Source organism: Miscanthus floridulus, chromosome 5 (assembly GCF_019320115.1).
Source record: "Miscanthus floridulus cultivar M001 chromosome 5, ASM1932011v1, whole genome shotgun sequence".
NCBI classification, from domain to species: Eukaryota; Viridiplantae; Streptophyta; class Magnoliopsida; order Poales; family Poaceae; genus Miscanthus; species Miscanthus floridulus.
In genome coordinates, this window is record NC_089584.1 from 101,493,741 (window position 1) to 101,520,734 (window position 26,994).

The window sequence follows — 26,994 nt, forward strand, 5'->3', positions numbered from 1 at the left end:
GAAGCGCTATCTACTGGACGCAGGTGCGAGTGCGACTCCGGGCAAGTGGGTACGCCGACGCCGGTCGGCACACTGCACAGAGAACGCGTGAGATGCCTCACATCTCACCGCCGCAGGTGCTAGTGCTACGGCCTACGGCCCTGGGGCCCTGCATCCATCCACTGGCGCGCACAGCGCGCTGCTGGATTGGTTGGTCGGCGTGGAGACCTCGGTGCCCCGCCTGCGCCACGTGGCGCCTCGTCAGAGCACGAGGCAGGTGACCGTGATCATCCACCAGCTACGCCCATAAGGCAATGATCACAAGAAGCTCTTGTCAGTGTCGCTCGCAGTGGGTCTGCGTCCTCTTCGCCTCCACCTCCAGTCCACAACAGGAGCTCTCATCAACCAAGCGCCAGGCCAATAACAACGCGGCGTCGCCACCGGTTTTTTCCCGAACAAGGCAGGGTCGCAGGGAAGGCGGCAGGGAGATAGCACGCTGCAGCCGCAGCCGCAGGCACCGCGGCGCCCGCAACCGCCAACTGACCGCTGTAGCGGACATGATGGCAGCCGCCGCGCCCTCGTCCTCGTCCGCGCGGGCGCGCGCGCCGCCCCGGCCATTGCATCCCCTCGCCCGCGGCGGCTCCGAGCGCCAGGAAATGGAGGCCGTCGCGGCGACCCACCCCGGCAGCGCGCACCGGATGCGGCGCAAGGGGAGGAAGCAGAAGCAGGTGAGGACATCGGTGCCTGTGCGTGCTTTTGCTTTGTTGCTGCTTCTGTTTGTTTCCTGGTGGTGGTGCTTAAAACTCAAGTGGTGTTTTACTTGTGTTGTCCGGGCACGCAGCTGTGGCCCAGTACCGTGCTCCGGAAGTGGCTCAACATCAGGTCGCCGGAGTCCGACTTCAGCGCCGACGAGGGCGACACCACCGGCGACGACACCGACAGCGAAGTCGAGTATGAAGGTGGGTGATGCACTCACTTCCTAGCCGACTCCCTCCTGCCTTCATCGTTCCTTTATCCCTTTTGGCTTTTGCACATGACCTGTGTAATTGCTTGCTTAGTTCGGTTTCTAAATCAGCATCTTCCCATGATGACAAAGGCAAACTAAAAATTCCGTTTGCCCTTTCATGAATGATCGGACAATGCTTCGTGTTTGATTCTGTCTCTCACTGTTCACGCGTGGTGTTGCCAAAATTGATCTGATGTTACATCTTTCTTGCCATGCTTCATTGTTTTGTAGTATGGAAAAAGAACTGACCTGAACAATTAGTAAATGCTACTTCTGCTTCCAACCAGTAAGGGTCGACTCTTTCGCTTTCGCTGGTGTTTACTTGTATGTAACTGCACGATTCCTTCCTCCATCATGATCCAATTTGTTTTGGCTTTGGAGGTAAAAATCAAAGTTGGAAGCCGATCCCAAGAGCTTGGAAAACGACTTCACATTTACTGATAGAAACTTGACATAATGAATCGATTCTATGGTTGTTTGGTTCCTCGTGGTGTTGTGTTCCTAAGCTATTCCTTTCACCTTGGTATATTCCTTCCTTTCTCAGAAATGAAACAAAAATGGACGTCTATTTCGATGAACTACCAGAGTACTAGGAGTACAATGTTATTCCTCGTGGTTTTCAAAACGATAAGATCTCCCACTCTATTCCTATCCTGCCTTTTTTACACGAATTCTAAAAGGAACATAAAAGAAAAGAAATTCTGAATCTGATTGCACGAAATATAGTTGCAGCACATGGTTGCTTACAAAAAGCGGGTATAACTTTTGAAAAGGGAAAACAGGGAGTATAATGTTGCACTTTACTTTGTTGGCGGTGATTTCAAGCTTTAAAATTATTGGTTCATTTTAGCCAAAGCTACATTGCGTTAGATTGCCTCTCCCTTTTGGGGGAGGTTTGGGTCTTGTGCTGATTTTGATCAGTGTGGAAGATCAAAGTCTAACAGTCGACATGTAATGGACCTTGAGCAGAGATGTGCGCATGGGAGCGAAAGTTGCATGAAGAGAGGAGCTTCCGTGGATTTGGTGCTGAGGCTATTGGTAATTACTTGTGGTTGTTATCATATTAGCTATCATATCTGACTGCAAATGTGCTTCTTTTTCAATGGGATTATTCACATTTCTGGTCCTGGCATGAGTTGGTAATGTATATGGGCCGTTTGATCCTCTCTATAACACAAAGATACGTCAGCTCTCCTGCGTATATTTCGATAGAAAAAAACAAATAACATAGTAACTAGATTTTCTTTTTTAAAAAGAAAAAGGGGTTTCCTTAGTTTTTTCCTCCTTACAGTAAGTTTTTAACCACCTTGTGTCGGTGTTTCGAGTTACCACCGACGAGTAAATTTCTAGTATTGCGCGTTTGACTTGAATGGTGTGCTTAGAGGACACGAGGTTTATACTGGTTCGGATAGAAAGTCCCTACGTCCAGTTCGTCGCTGCTGCTCGTATTACTAGCACTTAAAGTTTATAGTATGGGGTACAAACAGGTGAGAGAGGCAAAAGGATCCCAAGTCTCTGGTCGAAGGAGTAAACGGGTGCTGAGAGCACGATCGCTGCTCAGCCGTGTGTTTGTGTCATGTTCTTGTGTGTTTATCTCGAATTCTGATCTCGTGCCGATCTAGATCGATCGGATCAAATCTCGATGGGTCGATCGGATCGGGTCCCCTTTATGGGACGCTCTGCTTTCCCTTTTATAGGTCAAGGAAAAGCACGGGTTACAACGGAGGAAAAGAGAAGAACGAGAGAGAAGAAGGCCTTCAGGATCGTAGGGTCCTTCTTCTCCTTCATGCAGGTCCCACCGATCCTGTAGATGTCAACAGGGACAGCTCCACGTCACGACCCTGCCCATTACTGGCGCCATGCACAGGTGTCGTCTGCCGTTCATGGCGTTCCATCCCGTCCCGACAGACGTCGTGGTGAACTGATGCGACTATCATCGTTCGTACGAGGGTTCAGTAGAACAACACCAGCATGCCCGACACTGTTCTTGATGTGAACCCTCAGGTATGGCCCGTCATGGCCACGGGTTACATCGAGGCGTGCCAGTCTCTTCGCTAGTGTTAGAGTTTTGACCTAGGCCCATATGTTTGGACCTGGAGTCGTTGGCGGCGGTATGGGTCCTCGTCGGGCGAGACGGAGCACAAACCCAAGGGATCAGGCGAGACAGAGTCCGTGGCCTCGGCATCGGGCGAGGCAGAGCCCGTGGCCTTGGGGTCGGGTGAGGCAGAGCCCGCCTCCAGAGGTCGAGCGAGGCAGAGCCCGCGACCTCGGGGTCGGGCGAGGCGGAGCCTGCTCCCAGAGGTCGGGGGAGGCGGTGCCCGTAGCTCGGGGTCGGGCGAGGCGAAGCCCGCACCCAAGGGGTCAGGCGAGACGAAGATCGCAACCTCGAGGTCGGGCAAGGCGGAGCCCGCCCCCAGAGGTCGGGCAAGAAGGAGCCTGCGCACCTGGGGTCGGTTGGAGCTGTAGTCGCGCTCTTGACTGCTCAGGTGAATCAATGTTGATGACCATTAGCTCCTCTTTGGATACCCTAGTATTGGTCCATGACAGTAGCCCCAGAACATGTGGAGGAGTAGAATATATCTTCGGAGGCTTTTTCCGAATAGGAGGATTATGATATCCTTGACCTTCTTTTGTCGCCCATGGCATGTCCTAGTGACGACGATTCCCTTTTGTCGTGATCAGACCCCTCGGGGGTACAACCATGAGATCTGATGGGTCAGAAAAGGTCTTTCTTGATTCCGACCCCTATGGGGGTCTGTCGTTCTACGACCACGCGTTCAGTCTCCTTGCGAGTCCAACTTTCCTTGAGCCCCCACCCGTAGCAGGGGTCCGGTCGAGGGTCGGCTCGTCTTCATGATCATCACCCTGTCTGTGGTTTCTGCAACCAGAGGAGTTGAGCTAATGTCACTTGCCTCGATGGCTCGAGTGTCGCGCTCAGTGAGCTCGCTAACGGGCATGTTCGAGTGGAATCTGGGTCCATCGTTCGTAACGGGGTCAGCATAGCCCTCATGTTGCATTTCACTGCTCCTTAACCGGCCTCCTGATAGATGCCTGAGTCATTCCGGAGACCGACTCAGGTGGCCCGCTGGTCTTCCCTCAATGGAGATTCTGTGGGCTTGGCTCGAGGTTAGGATCGAACGAGAAGATCGAGATGACCCTGTCTGCTTCTGAGCAGGTCGGGCAAAGGCTGCTGTGGCTCATCTGCATTTTCTCCCTTGGCTCTATTTGACGCGAGGTGGCGTCAAGCCCTTCGTCGGCTAACCTTTGAACATCGGTCGGTCAGATTCTCGAGTTGGGGTCGGGCGGCTCGAGCCCCCATGCCCCGTTGGGCTCGGTAGGGATCGACCATGTTTTTTGCGTCACCCTGTCCGTGGTTTCCGCAATCGGAGGGGTTGAGCTAATGACACTTGCCTCGATGGCTCGAGTGTCGCGCTCGGCGAGCTCGCTAATGGGCATGTCCAAGTGAAATTTGGGTCCGTCGTTCATGACGGGGTTAGCATAGCCCTCATGTGGCGTTCCACTGCTTCTTAACTCGCCTCTCGGTAGATGCCCGAGCCGTTCTAGAGACCGACTTAGGTGGCCCACTAGCCTCCCTCGATGGAGATTCTGTGGGCGTGGCTCGAGGTTAGGATCGAATGAGAAGGTCGAGATGACCCTGTCCACTTCTGAGTGGGTCGGGCAAAGGCCGCTGGGGCTCATCTGTGTTTTCTCCCCTAGCTCTGTTTGACACGAGGCAACCTCGAGACCTTCGTGGGCCAGCCTTCGAACCTCGGTCGGTCAGATTCCTGAGTTGGGGTCAAGCGGCTCGATCCCCTGAGCCCTGTTGGGCTCGGTAGGGGTCAATCGAGTTTTATGCGTCACCCTGTCCGCGGTTTCTACAATTGGAGGGGTTGAGCTAATGACACTTTTCTTGATGGCTCGAGTGTCGTGCTTGGCGAGCAGGCTAACGGGCATGTCCGAGTGGAATCCGAGTCCGTCGTTCGTGATGGGGTCGGCATAGCCCTCATGTGGCATTCTACTTCTCCTTAACCCGCTTCCCGGCAGATGCCTGAGTTGTTCTGGAGACTGACTCAGGTGGCCTGCTAGCCTCCCATCGATGGAGATTCTGTGGGCTTGGCTCGAGGTTAGGATCAAAAGAGAAGGTCGAGATGACCCTATCCGCTTCTGAGTGGGTCGGGCAAAGGCCGCTGGGGCTCATCTGTGTTTTCTCCCCGAGCTCTATTTGACGTGAGGCGGCCTCGAGCCCTTCGTGGGCCGGCCTTTGAACCTCGGTCGATCGCCGCTCATATCGAATGAGACGACTATCGCTTCATGGCACGATGTGAAGCGTTGTGATGCAATAATTGCATATGCGATGCTTGGATGTATGAGAATGGATGAATGAATGCTCATGCACTGGAAAAGTAAAGTGGGGGTTTGTAAAGTTACCTCGATGGCTTAGAGTGATGGGTTCGGGGAGCTCTTACCAGATATGTTCAAGTAGAATCTGAGTCAGTCGTTCATGATAGAGTCGGCCTAACCCGCATGGGGCATCTTGCTGCTCCTTACCCGTCTCTCGGCAACGGCCCGAGCCGTCTGATCGACTTGGGCGACCTGCTGGCCTCTCCTCGATGGAGATTCCACTGGTGGGCCCCTCCAAACCCTTCCTAGGAAGGCAGAGGCTAAAGCTCGGGGTGCGGGCAACAAACTCTGATCATGTTGGTGAGCAAAAATGCGGTAGCCACTGGGGCGTAGGTTTCTTGCAGTCTGACCAGTTTTACTCAGCGTTTATTTCCACAACCCTCGCTTCTAGGTTTGTTTGTGTGATAAAGGGTCGGGCGTAGAGAATTTCTACCGAATAGACACTCTTGCCAGCCCCTGAGTGAGGCCCAACCCCTTGCCGTTGCTAGGGTCGGGTGTCACTTAGAGATCATGGAGTCGATAGCAAAACTAATAAGAGAAAGCATGCGTAAATTAAGGGTGACCCGTCTCTCGGCAGCGTCCCGAGCCGTTCGATCAACTTGGGTGACCCGCTGGCACAAGACTTACCTTGATGGCTCGAGTGACAGGTTCGGGAAGTTCTTACCGGATATGTCCGAGTGGAATCTGGGTCTGTCGTTCGTGATGGAGTCAGCATAACCCACATGGGGCATTCTACTGCTCCTTACCCGTCTCTCGGCAACGGTCTGAGCTGTCCAACCGACTTGGGTGACCCACTAGCACAGGACTTTCCTACGGGGATAGAGGATGAGATCATCCTCCCCAAGAAATTAGTTAGGCTGATAAGCCAAGCGGCAAACTCATAACGAGTGAACAGGCTCTTAGATTTCATTATGGCCAAACAGAATTTTAGCCCTTCTCCCCTTTTTGTACAAAAAAGTTATTGCATTTTGACCCTTTCTGTCGTTAAGGCCGTAAAGCTCGGGGTGCGGGTGAACAAACTCTGATCACACTAGTGAGCAAAAACACCGTAGCCGCTGGGGCGTAGGTTTCTTGCAATCCGACCAGTTTTACTCAGCGTTCGTTTCCACAATCCTTGCTTCTCGATCTTAATGTGAGAGAGGGTCGGGCACAGAGAACGTTTGCCAGGTGGATATACTCTTAAATGCATTCTGACTCTTTCTGTAGTTAAGGCTTAAGAAGCTCGGGGTGCGGAAAAAAAACTCTGATCACGTTGGTGAGCAAAAATGTTGTAGCCACTAGGGCATAGGTTTCTTGCAGTCTGACCAGTTTTACTCAGCGTTTGTTTTCACGACCTTCGCTTCTAGGACTTAACGTGAGAAAGGGTTGGGCATAGAGAATATCTGCCGGATAGATATGCTCTTATCAGCCCCTGGGTGAGGCCCGACCCCCCACCATTGCTGGGGTCAGGTGTCATTAAAGATCAGAGAGTTGATAGCAAAATTGATAAGAGAAAATGTGCCTATATTAAGGGTAAAAGTGACATAGCTGTTCGATGTTCCAGGCGTTGTCGAAGACTTCAACGTTGATGGTCTTGAGCTTGTAAGTGCCTGGTCGGAGCACTTCCTCGACGACGTATGGTCCCTCCCATGGTGGAGAGAGCTTGTGGCGGTTCTTGTTGCTCTGGACGAGGCGGAGCACCAGGTCCCCAACATTGAAGGCCTGACCCTACACTCGACGACTGTGGTACCGGCGCAACGCTTCCTGGTACTTGGTCGAGTGGAGGAGGACGATGTTGCGCGCTTCATCTAGCTGGTCCATGGCATCCTCGAGGGATGCCTTGGCTCCCTATTCATCATACGCCCTGACCCTCGACGCTCCATAATCGAGGTCGGTCGGGAGGATAGCCTTGGAACCATAGACCATGAAGAATGGTGTGTAGCTAGTGGCCTGGCTGGGGGTCGTCCTCAGGCTCTAGAGCACCGCAGGAAGCTCTACGACCCATCATCTGCCAAACTTGTTCAACCGATTGAAGATCCTAGGCTTGAGGTCTTGTAGGACCATGTCGTTTGCACACTCGACCTGCCCATTCGTGTGGGGGTGCGCCACGGTGGCCCAATCGACGCAGATGTGGTATTCGTCGTAGAAAAGGAGGAACTTCTTCCCTGTGAACTGCGTGCCATTGTTCGTGATAATGGAGTTTGGGACTCCAAAGTGATGGACGATGTCAAGGAAGAACAGCACGGCTTGTTCAGACTTGATCATGGAGATCAATCGAGCCTCTATCCACTTTGTAAACTTGTCTTTGGTGACAAGCAAGTGTGTATAGCCCCTAGGCACCCTCTTGAGAGGTCCGACCAGATCGAGCCCCTAGACCACGAATGGCCACGTGATGGGGATCATTTGGAGTGCTTGGGCCGATAGGTGGATCTGTCCAGCGTAGTATTGACACCCTTCACAGGTGCGCACGATATGTTCAGCGTTGGCTACTATGGTCGGCCAGTAGAAGCCTTGTCAGAACATGTTTCCGACCAGGGTTCTAGGTGCGGCATGGTGACCGTAGACCCCACCGTGGATATCGCTCATCAACCATTTCCCTTATTCGTTGGGGATGCAACGCTAGAGGATCCTGGTGTGGCTTCGCATGTAGAGCTCGCCCTCAATAAGGACAAAGGACTTGGCATGACGCGCAAGCCACCGAGCCTCCATTTGGTCCATCGGCAACGCCTCACGGAGGAGGTAGTCGAGGTAAGGCGTCCTCCAGTCGACCACAGGGTCAGGCTCTATTTCTAGATCCTCATCAAGCTCCATGACTTCAGGGTTGGATGGAGCCAGCATCTGGTTAGCCCCCGAGCCCAGGGCAGACGGCCCGTCATCGGCTTGTTTCGGCTCCTCGTAGCGGTCCGAGGGCTTGTACTGATCGCTGGAGAAGACGCCTATCGGCATAGGCTCTTGACCGGACGTCGTTTTTGTTAGCGCGTCGGCCACCTCATTGAGACACCTTAGAATGTGATTGAGCTCGAGACCATCAAACTTGTCCTATAGCTGGCAGACTTCTTGGCAATATGTAACTTTCTTGGGGTTGTGGCAGCTTGATTTCTTCATGACTTAGTCGATGAGCAGCTAGGAGTCGCCCCGAACGTCAAGCCATCGGATACCCAACTCAATGGCGATACGTAGGTCGTTGATGAGTGCCTCATACTCGGCCACATTGTTGGAGGAGAGGAAATTGATGCGAACCATGTACCTCATGCGTATCCTGAGGGGTGAAATGAAGATCAGCCCCGCACCGGCGCTCTTCTTCATCAGCGATCCATCGAAGTAAATCATCCAGTACTATTGGTCGATGACTGCTGGTGGCATTTGGACCTTGGTCCACTCTGCGACAAAATCAGCCAGCACTTGGGACTTGATGGCCATCCGAGGGGCATATGAAATGCCTTGGCCCATCAGCTCGAGTGCCCACTTCGTGATTCTTCCTGTGGCATCCCGGTTTTGGACGACCTCGCCGAGAGGGAAGGACGTCACGACCATCACTGAATGCTTCTCAAAGTAGTGACGCAACTTCCTCTTGGGATAAGGATGGCGTATAGGAGTTTCTGAATTTGGGGGTAGCGAATCTTTGAATCAGACAAGACCTCGCTAATGAAGTACACGGGACGCTGTACTTTGAGGGTGTGTCCCTCTTCTTCTCGCTCTACCACCAGGGCAATGCTGACCACTTACATGGTGGCTGCGATGTAGAGCAGAAGTGGTTCTCCGTCGGTCAGAGAGACTAGGATCAGGGCGTTTGTCAGAAGCTGCTTGACCGTGTTAAGTACCTCCTAGGCCTCGTATGTCCATTTAAAATGGTCGGCCTTCTTTTGGAGCCGATAGAGGGGGAGACCTCATTTATCGAGGCGCGAGATAAAGAGGCTGAGAGCGGCGAGGCACCCTATAACTCGTTGTACCCCCTTTATGTTCTGAATTGGGCCCATCGTCGTGATGGCCAAGATATTCTCTAGGTTGTGGCAGCTCGACTCCTTCATGACTTGGTCAATGACCAGCTGGGAGTCGCCCCGGACGTCGAGGCGTTGGATACCCAACTCAATGGCGATGCGCAGACTATTGATGAGCGTCTCATATTCGGCCACATTGTTGGAGGAGGGGAAATAGAGGCAAACCATGTAACTCATGCGTACCCCGAGGGGTGAAACAAAGACTAGTTCCGCGCTGGCGCCTTTCTTCATCAGCGATCCATGGAAGTACACCTTCTAGTACTCTTGGTCGATGACCGCTAGTGGCATTTGGACCTCGGTCCACTCTGCAATGAAATCAGCCAGTACTTGGGACTTGATAGCCGTTCAGGGAGCATACGAAATGCCTTGACCCATCAGCTAGAGTGCCCACTCTGTTATTCTTCCCATGGCATCCTGGTTTTGGACAACCTCACCGAGGGGGAAGGACGTCACAACCATCACCGTATGTGACTCAAAGTAGTGACACAACCTCCTCTTGGCGATAAGGATGGCGTATAGGAGCTTCTGGATTTAGGGGTAGCGGGTCTTGGAATTGGACAAGACCTCGCTAATGAAGTACATGGGATGCTACACTTTGAGGGCATGCCCTTCTTCTTTAGGCTCCACCACCAGGGCGATGCTGACCACTTGTGTGGTGGCCGCAATGTAGAGCAGAAGCAGTTCTCCATCGATCTGAGGGACCAAGATCGTGGCCTTTGTCAGAAGCTGCTTGACCACGTCAAGTGCCACTGGGCCTCGAGCGTCCATTTGAAATGGTTGGCCTTCTTTAGGAGCCGATAGAGCGGGAGACATCATTTACCGAGGCGTGAGATAAAGCGACTGAGCGTGGTGAGGCACCCTATAACTCGTTGTGCCCCCTTTATGTTCTGAATCGGGCCCATCTTTGTGATGACCAAGATCTTCTCTGGGTTGGCTTTGATGCCACGCTTGGAAATGATGAAACCCAGCATCATACCCCTTGGGACTCCGAAAACACTCTTCTCAGGGTTGAGCTTAAAGCCATTTGCTCAGAGTTTCGTAAAGGTCTGCTCTAGGTCAGCTATGACCTGGTCAGCCCATTTGGACTTGACCACGATGTCGTCCATGTAGGCCTCAACGGTGCACCCGATGAGGTCCCCGAAACTCTTGAACATAAAACATTGGTAAGCGTTCTTCAGACCGAACGACATTGTGACATAGCAGAACGATCTGAATGGGGTGATGAAAGATGTCTCAAGCTGGTCGGACTTTTCATCATGATTTGATGGTACCCGGAGTATGCATCAAGGAAGCAAAGGGTTTTGCACCCTGAGTTGAGTCAACTACTTGGTCTATGCATGGTGAAGGAAACAGATCCTTTGGACATGCTTTGTTGAGACCCGTGTAGTTAACACATATTCTCCATTTCACACTCTTCTTTCATACAAGAACGGGATTGGCTAACCACTTGGCGTGGTATACTTCCTTGATGAACCTCGCCACCAAAAGCTTTGCTATCTCCTCGATGATGGCCCTACGTATCTCCTCATCGAAGCGACATAGGCGCTGCTTCACTGGCTTGGAGCCTGGCCTGATCTTCAAGGCGTGCTTGGTAACTTCTCTTGGAATGTCTGGCATGTCCGAGGGTCTTCATGCAAAGATGTCTTTGTTGGCACGGAGGAAGTTGACGAGCGCGCTTTCCTATTCATAGGAAAGCATTGTGACAATGCGCACCACTTTACCATCAGAGCCGCTGGGGTCTTTGAGGACCTCTTTGGCGCCTTCTATAGGCTCAAAAGACCCAGCCGACCACTTGGGGTCAGGCGCTTCCTCGATGACCTCCTTCCTGATGGCAGCAAACTCCTTGGAGGCGACAATTGCCGCGACGTGTTCACAGCACTCGACCTCGCATTCGTAGGCACACTAGAAGGAGGTGCCGATGGTAATGACCCTATATGGACCTGGCATCTTGAACTTTAGATAGGTGTAGTTGGGGACGGCCATGAACTTCGCGTAGCATGGACGTCCCAAGATGGCGTGGTAGGTCTCGTGGAACCTGACCACCTCAAAGGTAAGGGTTTCCATCCTGTAATTTGTCGAATCCCCAAAGGTGATGGGTAGATCGATCTACCCAAGTGGCATGGCCTGCTTTCTAGGCATGATGCCGTGGAAAGGTGCCCTGGTCGGTCGGATGTGCGATCGGTCGATGCCCATGGCGTCGAGCATTTTGGCATACATGATATTGAGGCTGCTGCCTCCATTCATCAGCACCTTGGTGATCCACTTTGTGCTGATGATCGGGTCGACCATGAGCGGATATCTTCTCGCCTATGGGATGCTTTTATGGTGGTCGGTCCGATCAAAGGTTATGGTGGACTCCGACTATTGGAGGAAAGCAGGCACGGCTGGCTCGACCATATAGACCTCGCGACGCGCAAGCTTCTGGCAGCGCTTGGAGTCATAGGCCGCTGACCCTCCGAAGATCGTGAGGCAGCCATCCAGCGTCGAAAAGTTGTTGTCCTTCCCTTCAGCGTCGTCCGCGATCGACTTGGGCTCCTTCCGATGTTCCCCCTTGTTGGGGCCTCTAGACAAGAACAACTTCATGAGGCCGTAGTCCTTGTATAGATGCTTGATGAGAAAAGCATGGTTCGGACATGGTCCTTCGAGTAGCTTCTCAAAGTGGTCTGGGGTGCCCTCGACGGGCATCCAACCCCCTTGCGGTCGGCGAAGGCCACGAGCGAGCCCTCGCGCCGCCGCTTGTTCTTCTTCTTGCTAGGAAGGTTGGAGGCGCCTTCGCCAGCATCCTTGAAAGCTCTAGTTTGGTTTTAGTGAATTGATGAAACCCTAACTGCTAACCTAGTTCATCTAAGTGATCATGAGATAGGTAGCATTATTGCAAGTGGTGAAGCAACGGTGAAGATCATGATGATGGTGATGCCATGGTGATGATCAAATGCTTGGACTTGAAGAAGAAGAAAGAGAAAAACAAAAAGCTCAAGGCAAAAGTGAAACTTGATAGAAGCTTTTTCGTTTTGGTGATCGAGACACTTAGTGAGTGTGATCACATTTAGGATCGATAGCCATACTATTAAGAGGGGTGAAACTCATATCAAAATGCGGTTATCAAAGTGCCACTAGATGCTCTAACTCATTGCATATGCATTTAGGATCTAGTGGAGAGCCAACACCCTTGAAAATGTTTGTGAAAATATGCTAACACACATACACAAGGTGATACACTCGGTATTTGGAACATTTGAGCAAGGGTGGAGAGTTAGTGAAGTAAAGGAGGTGATTGGACTATGAAACAGTGACCGAAGGTAGGTCACATAGTGACCGGACTTGGGGGAGCAACGTCTGATCAATTTTAGATGAAGTTGGCGTGCTCGGGCTCTATTGTTGAAGTGACCGGACGCTAGGTCCAAATGTGACCGGACACAACAGTGGTGAGTCCAGTCAGAAGAAGCCGAGGCAGCGTAACTTAGGGTATTGCACCGAACGCTGAGCTGGGTCCGGTCGAGGTACACCGGACATGTCCGATTGAGAAAATGCGGCTCTAGATGCTCTCTGGAAGTGACCGGACTCCATGTTATTATTGTGCCCAATCATTCCATCGGTGCGTCCAGTCACTAGGTGTTGGTGCGCAGGCGCGTGAGGACTTGACGCGAGCATGGTGCTTTCGGTCAGCTTGCCTATGCGTCTGATCATGACTTAGGGGTTGCGCTGAGTCACTTGACCATTGAGATCGTGCAGATGTCGTTGACCATAGGGGACACGTGGACGACAATCAGTGACCGGACACTTGGGCTGGTTGTCTGATCGATCTGACCGGCGCGTCTAGTCGCCCCGAGTTGGGCCGCAGTGAGAGCCTAACGTCTCTATTTCAAGGGGACGCTTATATAAGGCGTTTGACCGGCTCTAGCTCATTCTCTTGGTCATTTATGTTGATATAGCAACCTTGTGAGCTTAGCCAAAGCCCTCCCACTCATCTCCATCATTGATTCATCGTCTTTGTGAGATTGGGAGAGAATCCAAGCGTATTGCTTGAGTGATTGCATCTAGAGGCACTTGGTGTTCATGTTACGCTGCGGGATTCGCTTGTTACTCTTGGTGGTTGCTGCCACCTAGATGGCTTGGAGCAGCAAGGATCATCGAGTGGAGGTTCGTGATTATCTCCGGCTCCGATCATAGTGATTGTGAGGGGTTCTTGACCTTTCCCTGGCGGAGAGCAAAAGGTACTCTAGTGGATTGCTCGTGGCTTGTGCGATCCTTATCTTGTGTTGGTTGTGTGGCACCCTATTGAGGGTTTGGCATGTGATGCTAATTAGCGTGTGAACCTTCAAGTGAGTGAATCGCCACAACAAGGGCTAGCTTGCTGGCAAGTAAGTGAACCTCGGTAAAAAAATTATTGTGTCATCATTTGATTCCAAGGTGATTGGTATTCATTGGTATTCATTCGTCTGATTGATTGGTTCATTCCTCGACTCGGTGGTATAACTATATTGCTCTTTCTTTCTTTACATTACCGCAAACTAGTTGTCAAGCTCTTTAGTGTAGCTAGTCGTGAGAGCTTGTTAGTTTGGTTAGTGTGGCTCTTTAGTTAGCCTTTGAGAGCACACTAACATAGTGTAGTGACATAGCCATTGTGTGGATAGAGACTATAGAAACTAGAATTGTGGTAGGTGGCTTGCATTTTTAGTAGGCTAGCACAACACTCGCTTCGCCTCATATTTGTCTAACCGGTTTGCAAAGTGTTGTTGTAGAAATTTTTAATAGGCTATTCACCCCCTCTAGCCATTAGAACCTTTCAGTCCTCGTCCCGCTTCACCTTGCCTTTGAGGCGGTCGAAGATCACTCCGACCACCTCCTTGCCTGAGGCATGGCTAGTGGCAATGTCGAGGAGCTCCTTGGTGGTTTGCGGGCCCTTATGTCCTAGCTTATGGACCAGGGACTTGTAGGTGGTCCCAAATAGGAAAGCTCCTATGACGTCGATGACGTTGGGCAGCTCGTTGCACTGCCGGGAGAAGCACCAGATGTACCCACAAAAAATTTCCTCGGCCTTCTATCGGTAGTTTTTGAGATCCCATGAGTTCCCAGGACGCGCGTATGTGCCCTAAAAGTTTCCTATGAAGATCTCTTTTAGGTCCGCCCAACTTTGAATTTGGTTGGACGAAGGTGTTCCAACCACGTTTGCGCCGAATTGACTAGGAACAATGGAAGGTTGCAGATAATGAAATCATCATTATCCGCTCCACCGGCTTGGCAGGCAAGCCAATAATCCTCGAGCCACAGTTCAGGGTTTGTTTCTCCAGAGTATTTCAGGATGTTGGTCGGTGGTTGGTACCATAATGGGAAGGCGACGTTGAGGATGTGTCGGCCAAAGGCCTGAGGTCACGGCAAGTCAAGGCTTGGGCTTCGGTCCTCGCCGGTGTCGTAGCATCCACCACGATGAGGGTGGTAGCCACGCCTACTCCCTCGAATCGTCGTGGGCACGCCTGTGGGCATCGAGGGTGTCGCGCGTGTCACGGTTGTGGCTAAGACGCTCATGCACCGAGACCACAACGCGTGGCTTGCTGCCTTGCTGTGCCTGGTGGACTGACACATCCATGTTGGGTCGCTCTGAGGGCACGCACTGGCTGGTGTCAAGCTCGCGTTGTCTAGACAACAAGCTCTCAGCCTGCTGCGCCGTCGCACGCTCGAGTAGCGTGCGAATCTCACGATGGGCCCGATGATCCTCAGGCGTCACGGGCCACGGAAGCCCTCAGAGCAAGGCCGCTGCGGTGGCGATGTTTTGGCTTGCCCGGATGAAGTGTGGGAGGGCTTCATCATCCTCGATGATCCCTCGGTTCACATCACGAGCCACGGTGCATGCACGCCCACCGTCTCAATGGCGCCCGATCTCTCGCTCGAGCTCCGTGCATTCTTGCTTGAGCTGGAGTCATGCTTCCTTGAGCTCTCGGTGCCAGGCTTTAGTTGCTCTACCCATAGGCAAGGTGGGGCCCCTACATCCCTCTCGACCTCATCGTCAAAGTCATTCGTTGGGGTAGCCTCTCCCTCATGGATGCTTTTGACGTGTCCCTCAGGGGTACCTGCCACGAAACATTCATGAGGGGTGATGGCTCCCCTGCTGGAGTCATAGTTGGAGGGCGATTCCGATTCTCCTACGAGGTCGTGGAAAGATTCCACGACATATTCAGTCATCCCCACAAACTCATCGTTCATGGGGGATGAGGGAGTGCATTGCGCCACAAGGTGGCCAACGGTCTCTGCGGCGTTGTGCAGACCAGACGGGAGCATCATTGGGGTGCTCCAGACGAGGTATTCTGGGGAGAGCGGCTCTCCTCTGGCAAGCTATGTCATCACGTTGGTGAACGAGAAGGTGAGGTGGCACAGGTCCTCCTAGGACGGTCGGGATCCTAGGAAGGCACCGAGCTGGCGCTCTAGCCTCCCATAATCGAAGCCGAGGAGCTGGTTGCTCCCGAGGGCGTGGACCTCCGGTGCGTACAGCTGTAGCTCCTCAAGTGCCTCAGTGATCGCGTCGAGGCTAGCGGAGTGGAGAGGTTAGATGGCGATGGGAGCATGCAACAACCCTTCCTCCATCGTAACGATGAAGTCCAGGTTTCTGAAGCGCACGTACGTGCCCAGGATCCAGCTAATGTTGTGACTAGCCATCTGAGGCCTGGTGTGGATGTCGATACGCGCAAAAGACCCCTACCTAGCGCGCTAACTATTGGTGTTTCGAGTTACCACCAACGAGTAAAATTCTAGCATTGCGCGTCTGGCTTGAATGGTGTGCTTAGAGGACATGAGGTTTATACTAGTTCGGACAGAAAGTTCCTACGTCTAGTTCATCGCTGCTGCTCATGTTACTAGCACTAAAAGTTTGTAGTAGGGGGTACAAATAGGCGAGAGAGGGAAAGGATCCCAAGTCTCTGATGGAAGGAGCAAACGGATGTTGAGAGCTCATGTTCTTGTGTGTTTATCTTGTGTTCTGATCTCGTGTCATGTTCTTTTGTGTTTATCTCATGTTCTGATCTTGTGCCGATCTGGATCGATCAGATCGGATCTCGATGGGTCGATCGGATCGGGTCCCCTTCATGGGATGCCTTGCTTTCCCTTTTATAGGCCAAGGGAAAGCACGGGTTACAACAGAGGAAAAGAGAAGAACGAGAGAGAGAAGAAGGCCTTCAGGATCGCTGGGTCCTTCTTCTCCTTCATGCGGGTCCTACCGATCCTATAATGTCAACAGGGATGTGCTTGTAGTAGAGGTGAATTTCTTCTATCAACCACTTGAGAAGGAGGTTGTGGAGCATCAACATCTTGAGCTTGTGCCACTATTTGATCATGTGAGACATGAGTATCTTCATTTTCTACTCTCCCATCTTTATTATCATCTTGTGGCACATTTGATAAAGGAGGTGGATCAATCACTTGTACATCATCTTCATCATCTTTGGGCTTGATGTCTCTAACTAGAATGTTCTTCATGGCCTCCCTCAATGGTTCATCACCTACATCATTAAGATTCTTATGTGCTCCTTGGGAGCTGTTAGATTCATCAAATTCCACATCGTATGTTTCTTCAACCAAGCCGGTGGCATGATAAAATACTCGATATGCTTTGGACTTTGATGAGTAACCAACAAGAAAACCAATATCACAACATCTTTGAAACTTCCCTAGGTGTTGCTGCTTCTTGTAGATATAGCATTTGCAACCAAACACCCGAAAGAATGATACGTCCGGCTTCTTCCCATTGAGCAACTCATAAGGGGTCTTGCCAAGAAACTTTTGAAGAAATAGGCGATTGGATGCATAACATGCGGTGTTGATAATTTCCGCCCATAGAGCTTCGGGTGTATTGTACTCATCAAGCATTGTTCTTGCAAGTGTGATAAGTGTCCGGTTCTTTCTCTCTACTACACCATTTTGTTGAGTGTATGTTGCGGAGACCTCATGCTTGATCCCTACTTCATCACAATATGCTTCAATGTTTGTGTTATCAAATTCTTTTTCATTGTCACTTCTTATCTTCTTGAGCTTCACTTCAAATTCATTTTGTGCTTTCTTAGCAAACTTCTTGAAACATGCGACCACTTTGGTCTTGTCATGAAGGAAGAACACCCAAGTATATCTAGAGTAGTCATCAACTATCATAAGACAATATAGATTTCCTCCTAAACTCTTGTAAGTTGTTGGTCCAAATAGATCCATATGAAGAAGCTCTAGCACTCTTGTTGTTGACATGTAGGTTTTTGTTGGATGAGTGTTTGCAACTTGCTTGCCGGCTTGACATGCACTACAAAGCTCGTCTTTCTCAAATTTCACATCCTTCAAACCTCTCACCAATTCATTTTTCATTAGCTTCTTGAGTGAGCTCATTCCAACATGTGCAAGTCTTCTATGTCATAGCCACCCAAATGATGTTTTGGTGAATAAGCATGTCTTTAAGTTTGCATCTTCGGAAGTGAAATCCACTAGATATAGGTTGTTGTATCTAAAACTCTTGAATATAACTTGATCATCATCTTTCCTTGACACAACCATTTCCTTCTCGGTAAACAAACATTGAAAGCCAAGATCACACAATTGACCAATGAATAGCAAGTTGAAACTCAATGAAGCAACATATAGCACATTTGATATTGAATGATCATTTGATATTGCAACTTTGCCCAATCCTTGAACTTTGCCCTTTGAATTATCACTAAATGTAATTCTTTCTTGACCATCTACTTCTTCATCTAGTGAGGTGAACATACAAGGATCACCGGTCATGTGTTGAGTGCAACTACTATCAATAACCCAATGACTTTCATCGGTCTTGTAGTTCACCTACATACAAGAGATCAAGCTTGTTGTTTAGGGACCCAAACTTGATGAGGGCACTTGACTTTCTCAACAAGTGACTTTGCAACCCAAATTTGCTTAGGTCTATTCTTGTTGGGTGGACCTAAGAACATGACTTTCATTTTCCACTAGAATCCTTTCTTAGCATGTAGTGACCATTGAAGGCAAAGGGTCTAGCATGCTTGGGCAAGGGTTGTGGTGGTGGAGTTTGACACTCATGAGCAAAGTGACCTTCTTGTCCACACTTAAAACATTTCTTTGGCTTAGGCTTTGACTTGTATTGCTGTTGTTGATGATGTTGAGCTTGAGCTTTCTTCTCTTGATTTGCCAAGTACCCAATACCACTTCTATCCATCTTCATCATGGTGTTCATGAGTAGCTCACTTTGGAGATATTGGTCTCTTGTAAATTTGCTCAAACCGGTCTTAAGATGCTCTTTCTCTAACTTGAGCTTCTTGTTTTCTTCTCTAAGTTCATCATGATTTTTCTCCACCTTGAGTCTCTTGTTCTCTTCTTTAAGCATCTCATTCTCAAGAGCCATATCATAATCTTTGTCAATATTCTCTATCACAATTGTGTTGATGGTTGATAGCTTTTTAAGATCTTTCTTGAGCTTTTCATTCTCATTCTTGAGCTTGACATACTCATCATAGTTGTCGGACTCAACCACTTTCTTGCCTTTGCTACTAAAACCTTGCTCAATGCTCTCAACAATCAAGTCATCACATGATGTAGTTATATCAATCTTAACAATATTGTTAGTAGCATCATGTGGCTCGTTGAATAATTACTCATGAGAAAGAACAATATTGTCATGATTAATCTTGAGATTGGTGTACTCTTTTTTTAGCAAATTGTAACTAGTGGTGAGCTCATTATGTATCCCCTCAAGTTTATCATGTTTTTCTTTAAGCTCCTTTTTAGAGGATTTGAGCTCCTTGAGTTTGGATGACATAATTTTATTTTCTTCTCTAAGCTCAACACATGCTTTTTTGGCTATGTCATACTTTGCTAAGAGTGAGTCCTTCTCAATTTCTAGCTTTTCATTTTTAGCTCGTCTTTCTAATGATTTTAGTGTATTGGTTTAGCAACTTGACAAGATCATCATAAGAAGGTGATTCAAATTCTTCATCACTATCACTACCACTTTCATAATTGCTAGCATTATCAACGCCACTACTATCATCATCATTTTGTACCTTTCGTTCACCTTTGGCCATAAGGCATAGGTGTGTAGAGGATGATGGCGGCGGTGTCGGTGAATATAGTGAAGAATCAATAGCAAGAGCGGCCACCTTCTTGTTCTCATTCTCACTTTCATCATCAGATGAGCCACTTGATGATTCAATATCCGTGAGTCAATCACCAACAATGTATGCCTTGTTATTCTTCTTCTTCTTGTGAAATTCCTTTTTCTTGCCATCCTTCTTCTTGTATGGCTTGTTCTTCTTCTTCTCATCATCATTTTCATCACTTGAGTCATCTTTCTTGCCCTTGTACTTCTTCTTGTACTTGTCTTTCTTAGGTTTGGTGCATTGATGTGCTAGATGACCAAGTTCTCTACAATTATAGCAATCCATTTTGGAGATGGGCTACCTTCTATTACTAGCAAAGAATTTCTTCTTCTTGCCATCAAACTTGATACAATTCTTGTTTAGCTTCTTAAGCATCTTGGTAGTTCTTCTCACCATGAGAGCAAGACTTGCACCATCAATCTCATCATCACTTGAGCTATCATGATCAACTCTTGCTTTGCCCCTCTTCTCTTGGCTAGCCTTGAATGCCAAATCTTTCTTCTTGGTGGAAGAAGAGCCATCTTGTGGAGTGATATGCATGTACATCTCATGTGCATTGATCTTCCTCAATATTTGAGTTGATGTAGCGGTGGAAAGATCACCTTGATGAAGCACCGTCACAATATGCCCATATTTGTCAATGGGGAGGACATTCAAGATCTTTCTTACAACATCGGAGGGCTGCATTTGTGTGAGCCCAAGCCAATTGACTTCCTCTACAAGAACATTCAAGCGTGAATACATCTCATTGGCATTTTCTATAGGAAGCATCTCAAATGAATTAAGCTTTTTCATCACAAGGTGGTAGCGTTCCTCACGCTCACTTTTGGTTCCCTCATAGAGCGCACAAATGTCCGATCATAGTGTATGGACGTCTTTGTGGTTCCGCACACGGTTAAAGACATCCTTGCAAAGGCCTCTAAAGAGGGTGTTTCTAGCCTTTGCATTCCACTTCTCGTAGTTAACCTCATCGCCTTGAAGGTTGGCGGGATCCTTAAGTTTTGGGAAGCCTTGAGAGGCGGCTCTAAGAACTCCAACATCTAAAGCCTCTAGGTATGTCTCTATGCGAATTTCCAATAAGGAAAATCATCTCTCTCAAAGATAGGAGGGAGTCCATCCCCGTGGGACATCTTGCTCTAGGCGATTAAGCCTAATTTAGAGAGCATGAGGCTTCGATACCAATTTAAAGGATCAAGATGCCCAAGAGGGAAGGTGAATTGGGCTAATTCTAAATTTTTGCAATAATTAAACCCTACACTTAGCCCATTTCACCCCTTATGTCTAGAATGTGTTTCTATTGTTTTTCCGCACAAAAGTTTTGCACCCTATGTTCTAATCCTACTCTAGCATATCAATTCTAGGAATGTAAAGACATGAAATGAATTGCTCAAATGTAAATGCTCAAAGTAAAGAGAGGGAAAGAAATACGGTGATGTTTTCCCGAGGTATCGGAGAGTCGCCACTCCCCACTAGTCCTCGTTGGAGCACCCGCGCTAGGGTGTATCTCCACCTTCATCCGCGCAAGGATCAAGTGCTCTCTACGGGCTAATTCTTTGACACTCCGTAGCGTTAAATCGTCCACAACCGCTGACAACTTGACTTGGGTCATCCACAAGCTCCGTCGAATGATCACCAAGCTCCCAATCACCACCAAGTCATTTAGGTGATGGCGATCACCAAGAGTAACAAGCACAAACTCTCACTTGACCAAGACAAGCCTAATGAGAAAGGTGGATACACACTTGCTACTCTCGATGCACTAATGAGGTCCTTAATTTTGGATTATCAAATCTCAATCACCTCACTAGGCTCTTACTCTCCTTTGCACTCCAAAGGTGTTTCTCAGCTGAACAAATGGGCAAGAGACCTTCCATGGATGAGTGGAGTAAGTATCTATACCCTCTCATTCAAAACATAATGTTTGGAGACTGAGTCAGCACTCTATAGGGTGACCGGACGCTCCGATCAGGATGACCGGACGCTCTGGTCAGTTGTACCCGCCATTGTGTCAGAGAGAGCCGTTAAGCTCTGACCGGACTCTGACCAGCATCCGGTCAGCCCCCGCCGGACGCGTCCGATCAAGAAAAAGCCTCTCTAAACCTCTCTGGAGTCGACCAGACGTAGGCACTCCAGCGTCCGGTGCTCCTCCACTCAAGCATCCGGTCAAGTAGCAGACGACTACAGTTGATTGATCGGACTCTGACCAGCAGTTCGGTCAGCACACACCGGACGCGTCCAGTCAAGAAAAAGCCTCTCTTGAACCTCTCTTGGAGTGGACCGAACGCAGGCACCCCAGCGTCCGGTGCTCCTCCACTCAGCGTTCGGTCAGTATCCAGACGACTACAGTTGATCAAATGAACTGACCGGACTCACCCTCCAGCGTCCGATCACAATCAGACCAGCAGTCCGGTCAGTTATTTGACCATCCATTCACTTCTAACTCGAAATCCTATATGAATGAAGTTGACTCCAATTGATCTTAGGACTATTCCTGAGCTACCTAGTGCTAGGTTTAACAAGTGTGCACCACACCAAACCCACTAGACTCACCTAGGGTCAAGCTACTAGTCCTATACCCCCCCTTAATAGTATGGCCAAAGAAAAACAAAGTCCTAAACTACTCTAAGTGTCTCTTCAACTCCAAATAACACTTAGAACTAGTCGTCCTTAACCTTGTCGTCCATCCTTTAAAAACCCAAACTGAATTCCATCGACAGAGGCATGAAAACTATAATTGCCCAATCAATTGCCATTACCATGACCTAACTTAAATTGCCTCTGTAAAACACACAGTTAGTCATAGTAATCTTGTGTCATCATTAATCACCGAAACCCATCTAGGGGCCTAGATGCTTTCAGTCGCGACCCTGCCCGTTACTTGGCGCCATGCGCAGACGTCGTCTGCCGGTCATGGTGTTCCATCCCGTCCCGGACGAACGTCGTGGTGAACTGACGCGTTTGTCATCGTTCGTACGAGGGTTAGGTCAGAACAGCACCGGCACGCCCGACACTGTTCTTGATGTGAACCCTCAAGTATGGCCCAGTCATGGCCACGGGTTACATCGAGACGTGCCAGTCTTTTCTCTGGTGTCAGAGTTTTGACCTAGGCCCATACGCTTGGATCTGGAGTCGGTGACGGTATAGGTCCCCGTCGAACGAGACGGAGCCCACCCCCAGAGGTCGGGCGAGGCGGAGCCCGCGGCTCGGGGTCGGGCGAGATGGTAGCCTCGAGGTCGGGCGAGGCGGAGCTTGCGCACCTAGGGGTTGGTTGGAGCTGTAGTCGCGCTCTTGACTGCTCGGATGAATCAATGTTGATGACCATTAGCTCCTCTTCGAGTACCCTAGTATTGGTCCCCGACACCTTGTTACCTGTTAGATTGCCAATGCATGCAGCACACTGACAAAATAAGATCTACTGCTACCCTGTTGTATCACTAATTTCAGATAAGTATCTCTAAAGCGCCTTTGAAGCATACACACTTATTCATTAAAAAAGTAAAAATATACACTTGCGAGAAGGTGCATAAACCTTTCCGTATGCACTGATACAATCTATCAAATATTGTAGGAAACCAACTGGGGGCGGTTCCCTGTGGGCTTCATAGAAGGCGCAAGTCAGAGACCCTTCGTGCTCAGTATATTGATGTCAGGGAACTCAGGTGTGTATTGCTCCCCTTAAACAAATTTGGATCTATCAGATTGTTTCTCAGCAGTTTTTTTCGGTTACTTGAATGACTACTAGTTTGTTCATAGATCTTGCCTACCACAAACATAAACCTGGATCGCTACTGCATCTGGGACCAAATAAATGACTATAGGTTCATTATGTTCCTTAAGATTGATGTTGGCTTGATGGCAGGATTTGTGCTGGAACATGGAATGTTGCAGGCAGACTTCCACCTAATGACTTGGATATTCAAGAATGGTTGGATATGGAGGAGCCAGCTGATATATATGTTCTTGGGTAATTACAGAATCCCTCAACAAGTCATATTAAATACAATGGAAATCAAATCCTGTTAGTCTCTAATCAAATCCTTCACTCATCTCCAAAAAAATGTTTCGTCCCATATGATACAAGATGCTATTATTTTTATATGTTAGTCTCTAATAATATAACTGTTGTTTCTTTTGTTTTATTTAATAAGTGGATTTGATTGTCTTTCAGATTTCAAGAAATTGTTCCACTAAATGCTGGGAATATATTTGGTGCTGAAGACAACCGCCCTGTTGCAATGTGGGAGCATATTATTCGTGAAACATTGAATAAGGTCAGCCCAGATAAACCCAAATATAAATGTCAAAGCGATCCTCCTTCTCCATCAAGATTCAAGCCATCTGATGATGCTTTTGTGATGGAAGATGAACTTATTAGTGAGTCTGACAGTGAAAGTGATGGGGAGGTGCACCCATTGAACGAACAAGATTTTGTCGATTCTGTTGATGGCATTCATGGTAACAAATGTGAACATCCCACTGATGCACCTGAAACAATTTTACAAGATGACGAGTTCAGCAGGTTGCCTTCAATGAAGACTTTTGACAGATCCAATAACCTAAGTTTTAAAGAATCTAATTTGGAAGAGAAGATCTGCCAGAAGCTATTAACTAAAACATTCAGTAATTCAGAGAGGCTTGGAATGATTTGGCCTGAACCACCATTGGATATGTTGGCCCAGTGTCTTCCAGACAGCACAAAGTCATTTGCTTCAGGAAAGGCATTAAGATCGTATTTGTCTTTCAAGTCAGTAAATGGAGATTCTGGTCCATTTGCAGAGGATAATTCAGTTCCTGATTTTAGCATTAACTGTGCAGCAGTTAAAAGGAAAAGACCATACTTTGTAAGGATAATAAGCAAGCAGATGGTTGGAGTGTACCTATCAATATGGGTACGAAGAAGCCTCCGAAAGCACATTCAGAGTCTGAAAGTATCGACTGTAGGGGTCGGTGCTATGGGCTACATTGGTAATAAGGCAAGTTTCTATAAGCCACAATACTCTCAGAACCCTTTTTGTTCAATTAAAGAAACTCTGCTGTTTGAAAACTGAGTTTCAAATGCATGCACTTTATAAGTATTTGTCAGCTGGCTTGCATTCACTTATCTAAACTACAGTAAACAACAGCTGGCGTTTTGTAGAATACTTATGTTTTAGCACCTATTATCTTCCAGTCTTTCCTGTCTCATATCACTTGCATTTACTTTCCTCAATACACCAACACTACATTTGGAAAAGGGTATGCTAACCTCTTCTTACTTTGGCATGCTTCAGGGATCAATATCAGTAAGCATATCCATATACCAAACACACTTTTGCTTTATATGCTGTCACCTGACCTCTGGAGAAAAGGAAGGAGATGAACTAAAAAGGAATGCTGATGTTCAAGAAATCCACCGAAGGACATTATTTAATCCAGTTTCCAGAGTCAACATGCCTAAGACAATATATGACCATGAGTAAGTAACAGATTCTGTATCGTTTCTGGTCACCTCTACTTTTTAGCGGTTCATCTGCTACTTATTTTAATAGTTGACAGGAACAAAGCACTATCTTCAGCCATTCTTGAATATTGCAATGCTATTAGAACTTTTGCTTTCATTGAGGGGGCAAAGCAAGAACATGTGGTCGAGGGTTGTAGACAATTAGAAATTATGTTTTAGTCTACCAGTTTAGTTCATGCTAGCTAGATTTGGTGACGAGCTTGTTTCATGTAAGATTTGATATTTCTTGAATGCTTCAGAAGGATCGTATGGCTAGGTGATCTCAACTACAGGATCAATTTACCATATGAGAAGACACATGAACTCATCTCCAAGCAGGACTGGAATGGATTGTTTGGGAAAGATCAGGTAAGCTTTTATGTTTTATCATCATATTGCAAAATGCACATTAGTCATAAGTTCTAGCTCACCTTTCCATTCTCTTTAATGCTAGCTGAAAGTAGAGCTGAAGAAGGGGCGTCTATTTGAAGGATGGACCGAAGGGGTCATCAACTTTCCTCCAACGTATAAGTACAAGGTTAACTCAGAAAAGTACATAAGTGATGATCACAAATCTGGAAGGAGAACACCTGCATGGTATATTTTGTTCAATATATTTTGCACCCTGCTAGTTTTTTTATTAATGAAATTATCATTATTGAAGTTATGTTTGTATATCTAAAGTTACTAGTGGCATGTACTAACAGCAAACTCTCTCTTCTAACTATGTATAGGTGTGACCGAATTCTTTCCCATGGCAAGGGTATGAGGTTACTGTCATATAAGACAGTTGATCTCAGGCTATCAGATCACCGCCCTGTGATTGCTGTGTACATGGCTGATGTTGAGGTTTTCTCTTCAAAAAAGCTGCAGAGAGCTCTTACCTTCACCGATGCAGAGGTCGAGGAACAGCTCTCCTTCGAGGAAGATAGTACTTCTGGAATATACAACCTTGGACTAAATTAAAGTTCAAGGTAATCTCGGACACATAACGAAACAGACTTTATGCATTCATCAAGTATCCAATGAAGAATTGACAAGTTACGACTTAGTCCTGCCCAGCCTGTGCCTCTATTTTTCTGAGACCAGCAATTGGAAGTAGGTAGTCCTGTACATTTTATCATTTTATCCATGCTCTGACCATATTTTGAAATCAGATGTCATGCATTTTGCTGCTTTTGAGTACTGTGTATCTCATGTGGAAAAATAATCTCTGACCATATTTTGAAATCAGATGTGATGTATTTTGCTGTTTCCCCCCCCCTTTTGAGTATGGTGTATCTCATCTGTGGAAAAATATTTTCCTTTGTAACGGACTAACGGTCTAACTGTAATTAAAATGTTGGATACCGTAAATATTTCACACAGATTGTGACACTATGCAGTTTCAGTTCCACTGTAATTTTTCTCTCATCTATGCTATCCCTGCAGCAAATGTTCCTTGTTTTGTTATGTTACTGTGGAGCTGATTAACTTTAAACTCATTCTGACTGAAGTCGCTGGAGATCTTTAGTCTGCACTTGCACTTATACTTGTATTTCAAGCAGTGGGATCGAGCATCCTGCTGAGGTGCCAGGTTGGCTGTTGTTGAAAAACAGAAGTATTGAATGATGCAAAATAGTGGATCAATCAGGGACTTGTTTTCTGACATGTCTAGGCTGTACTGCATAGATGTGTCTTAGTAGGAGCCAAAGTTTTCAGCAAGGTTACCTGGTGGAAGTCGCAGCCGTCGATGCGGGCGCCGAGCCGGCGCCGGCGGAACGGACTGCCCGCCGTGCGCCGGTCATTCCCCCCCGCTGCGACTTCGACGCTCACTGTGCCCGGTTTCCGGAACCGGAGACGAACGGCGGCGTGCTTCGAGTGCCCTGCACGGGCTCGCGGGCTCACTCCCACCAGTGAGTGGCCCGGGACTGGAAGAGGCGCGTTATAGATTTTGCGGCCCAGAGAAGTGGCAAACCGGGGCCGGGCTCGAGAGTGTACACCTTGGAAGAGATGGGAGAGGAGAAAAACGCACCCTCCTTTTTGCCT

General features: G+C 48.3%; 1 protein-coding gene across 6 annotated transcripts; it reads left to right on the forward strand.

Moving 5' to 3' along the window:
* The first annotated feature begins 142 nt into the window (after positions 1-142).
* LOC136450345 (type IV inositol polyphosphate 5-phosphatase 3-like) lies at positions 143-26,324 on the forward strand. 6 transcript variants are annotated; one of them, XM_066450739.1, is made up of 10 exons: positions 143-725; positions 821-938; positions 1,955-2,023; positions 23,056-23,146; positions 23,347-23,451; positions 23,656-24,460; positions 24,758-24,942; positions 25,227-25,335; positions 25,421-25,563; positions 25,701-26,324. In XM_066450739.1, exons 1-10 carry the CDS (start codon positions 294-296, stop codon positions 25,930-25,932), a joined length of 2,289 nt encoding a protein of 762 aa, XP_066306836.1. In that variant the 5' UTR covers positions 143-293; the 3' UTR covers positions 25,933-26,324. The 6 variants fall into 6 exon arrangements, with proteins under 6 accessions (XP_066306836.1, XP_066306837.1, XP_066306840.1 ...); XM_066450740.1 differs by having other exon boundaries at positions 143-707; XM_066450743.1 differs by lacking the exon at positions 23,347-23,451.
* Positions 26,325-26,994: the final 670 nt, after the last annotated feature.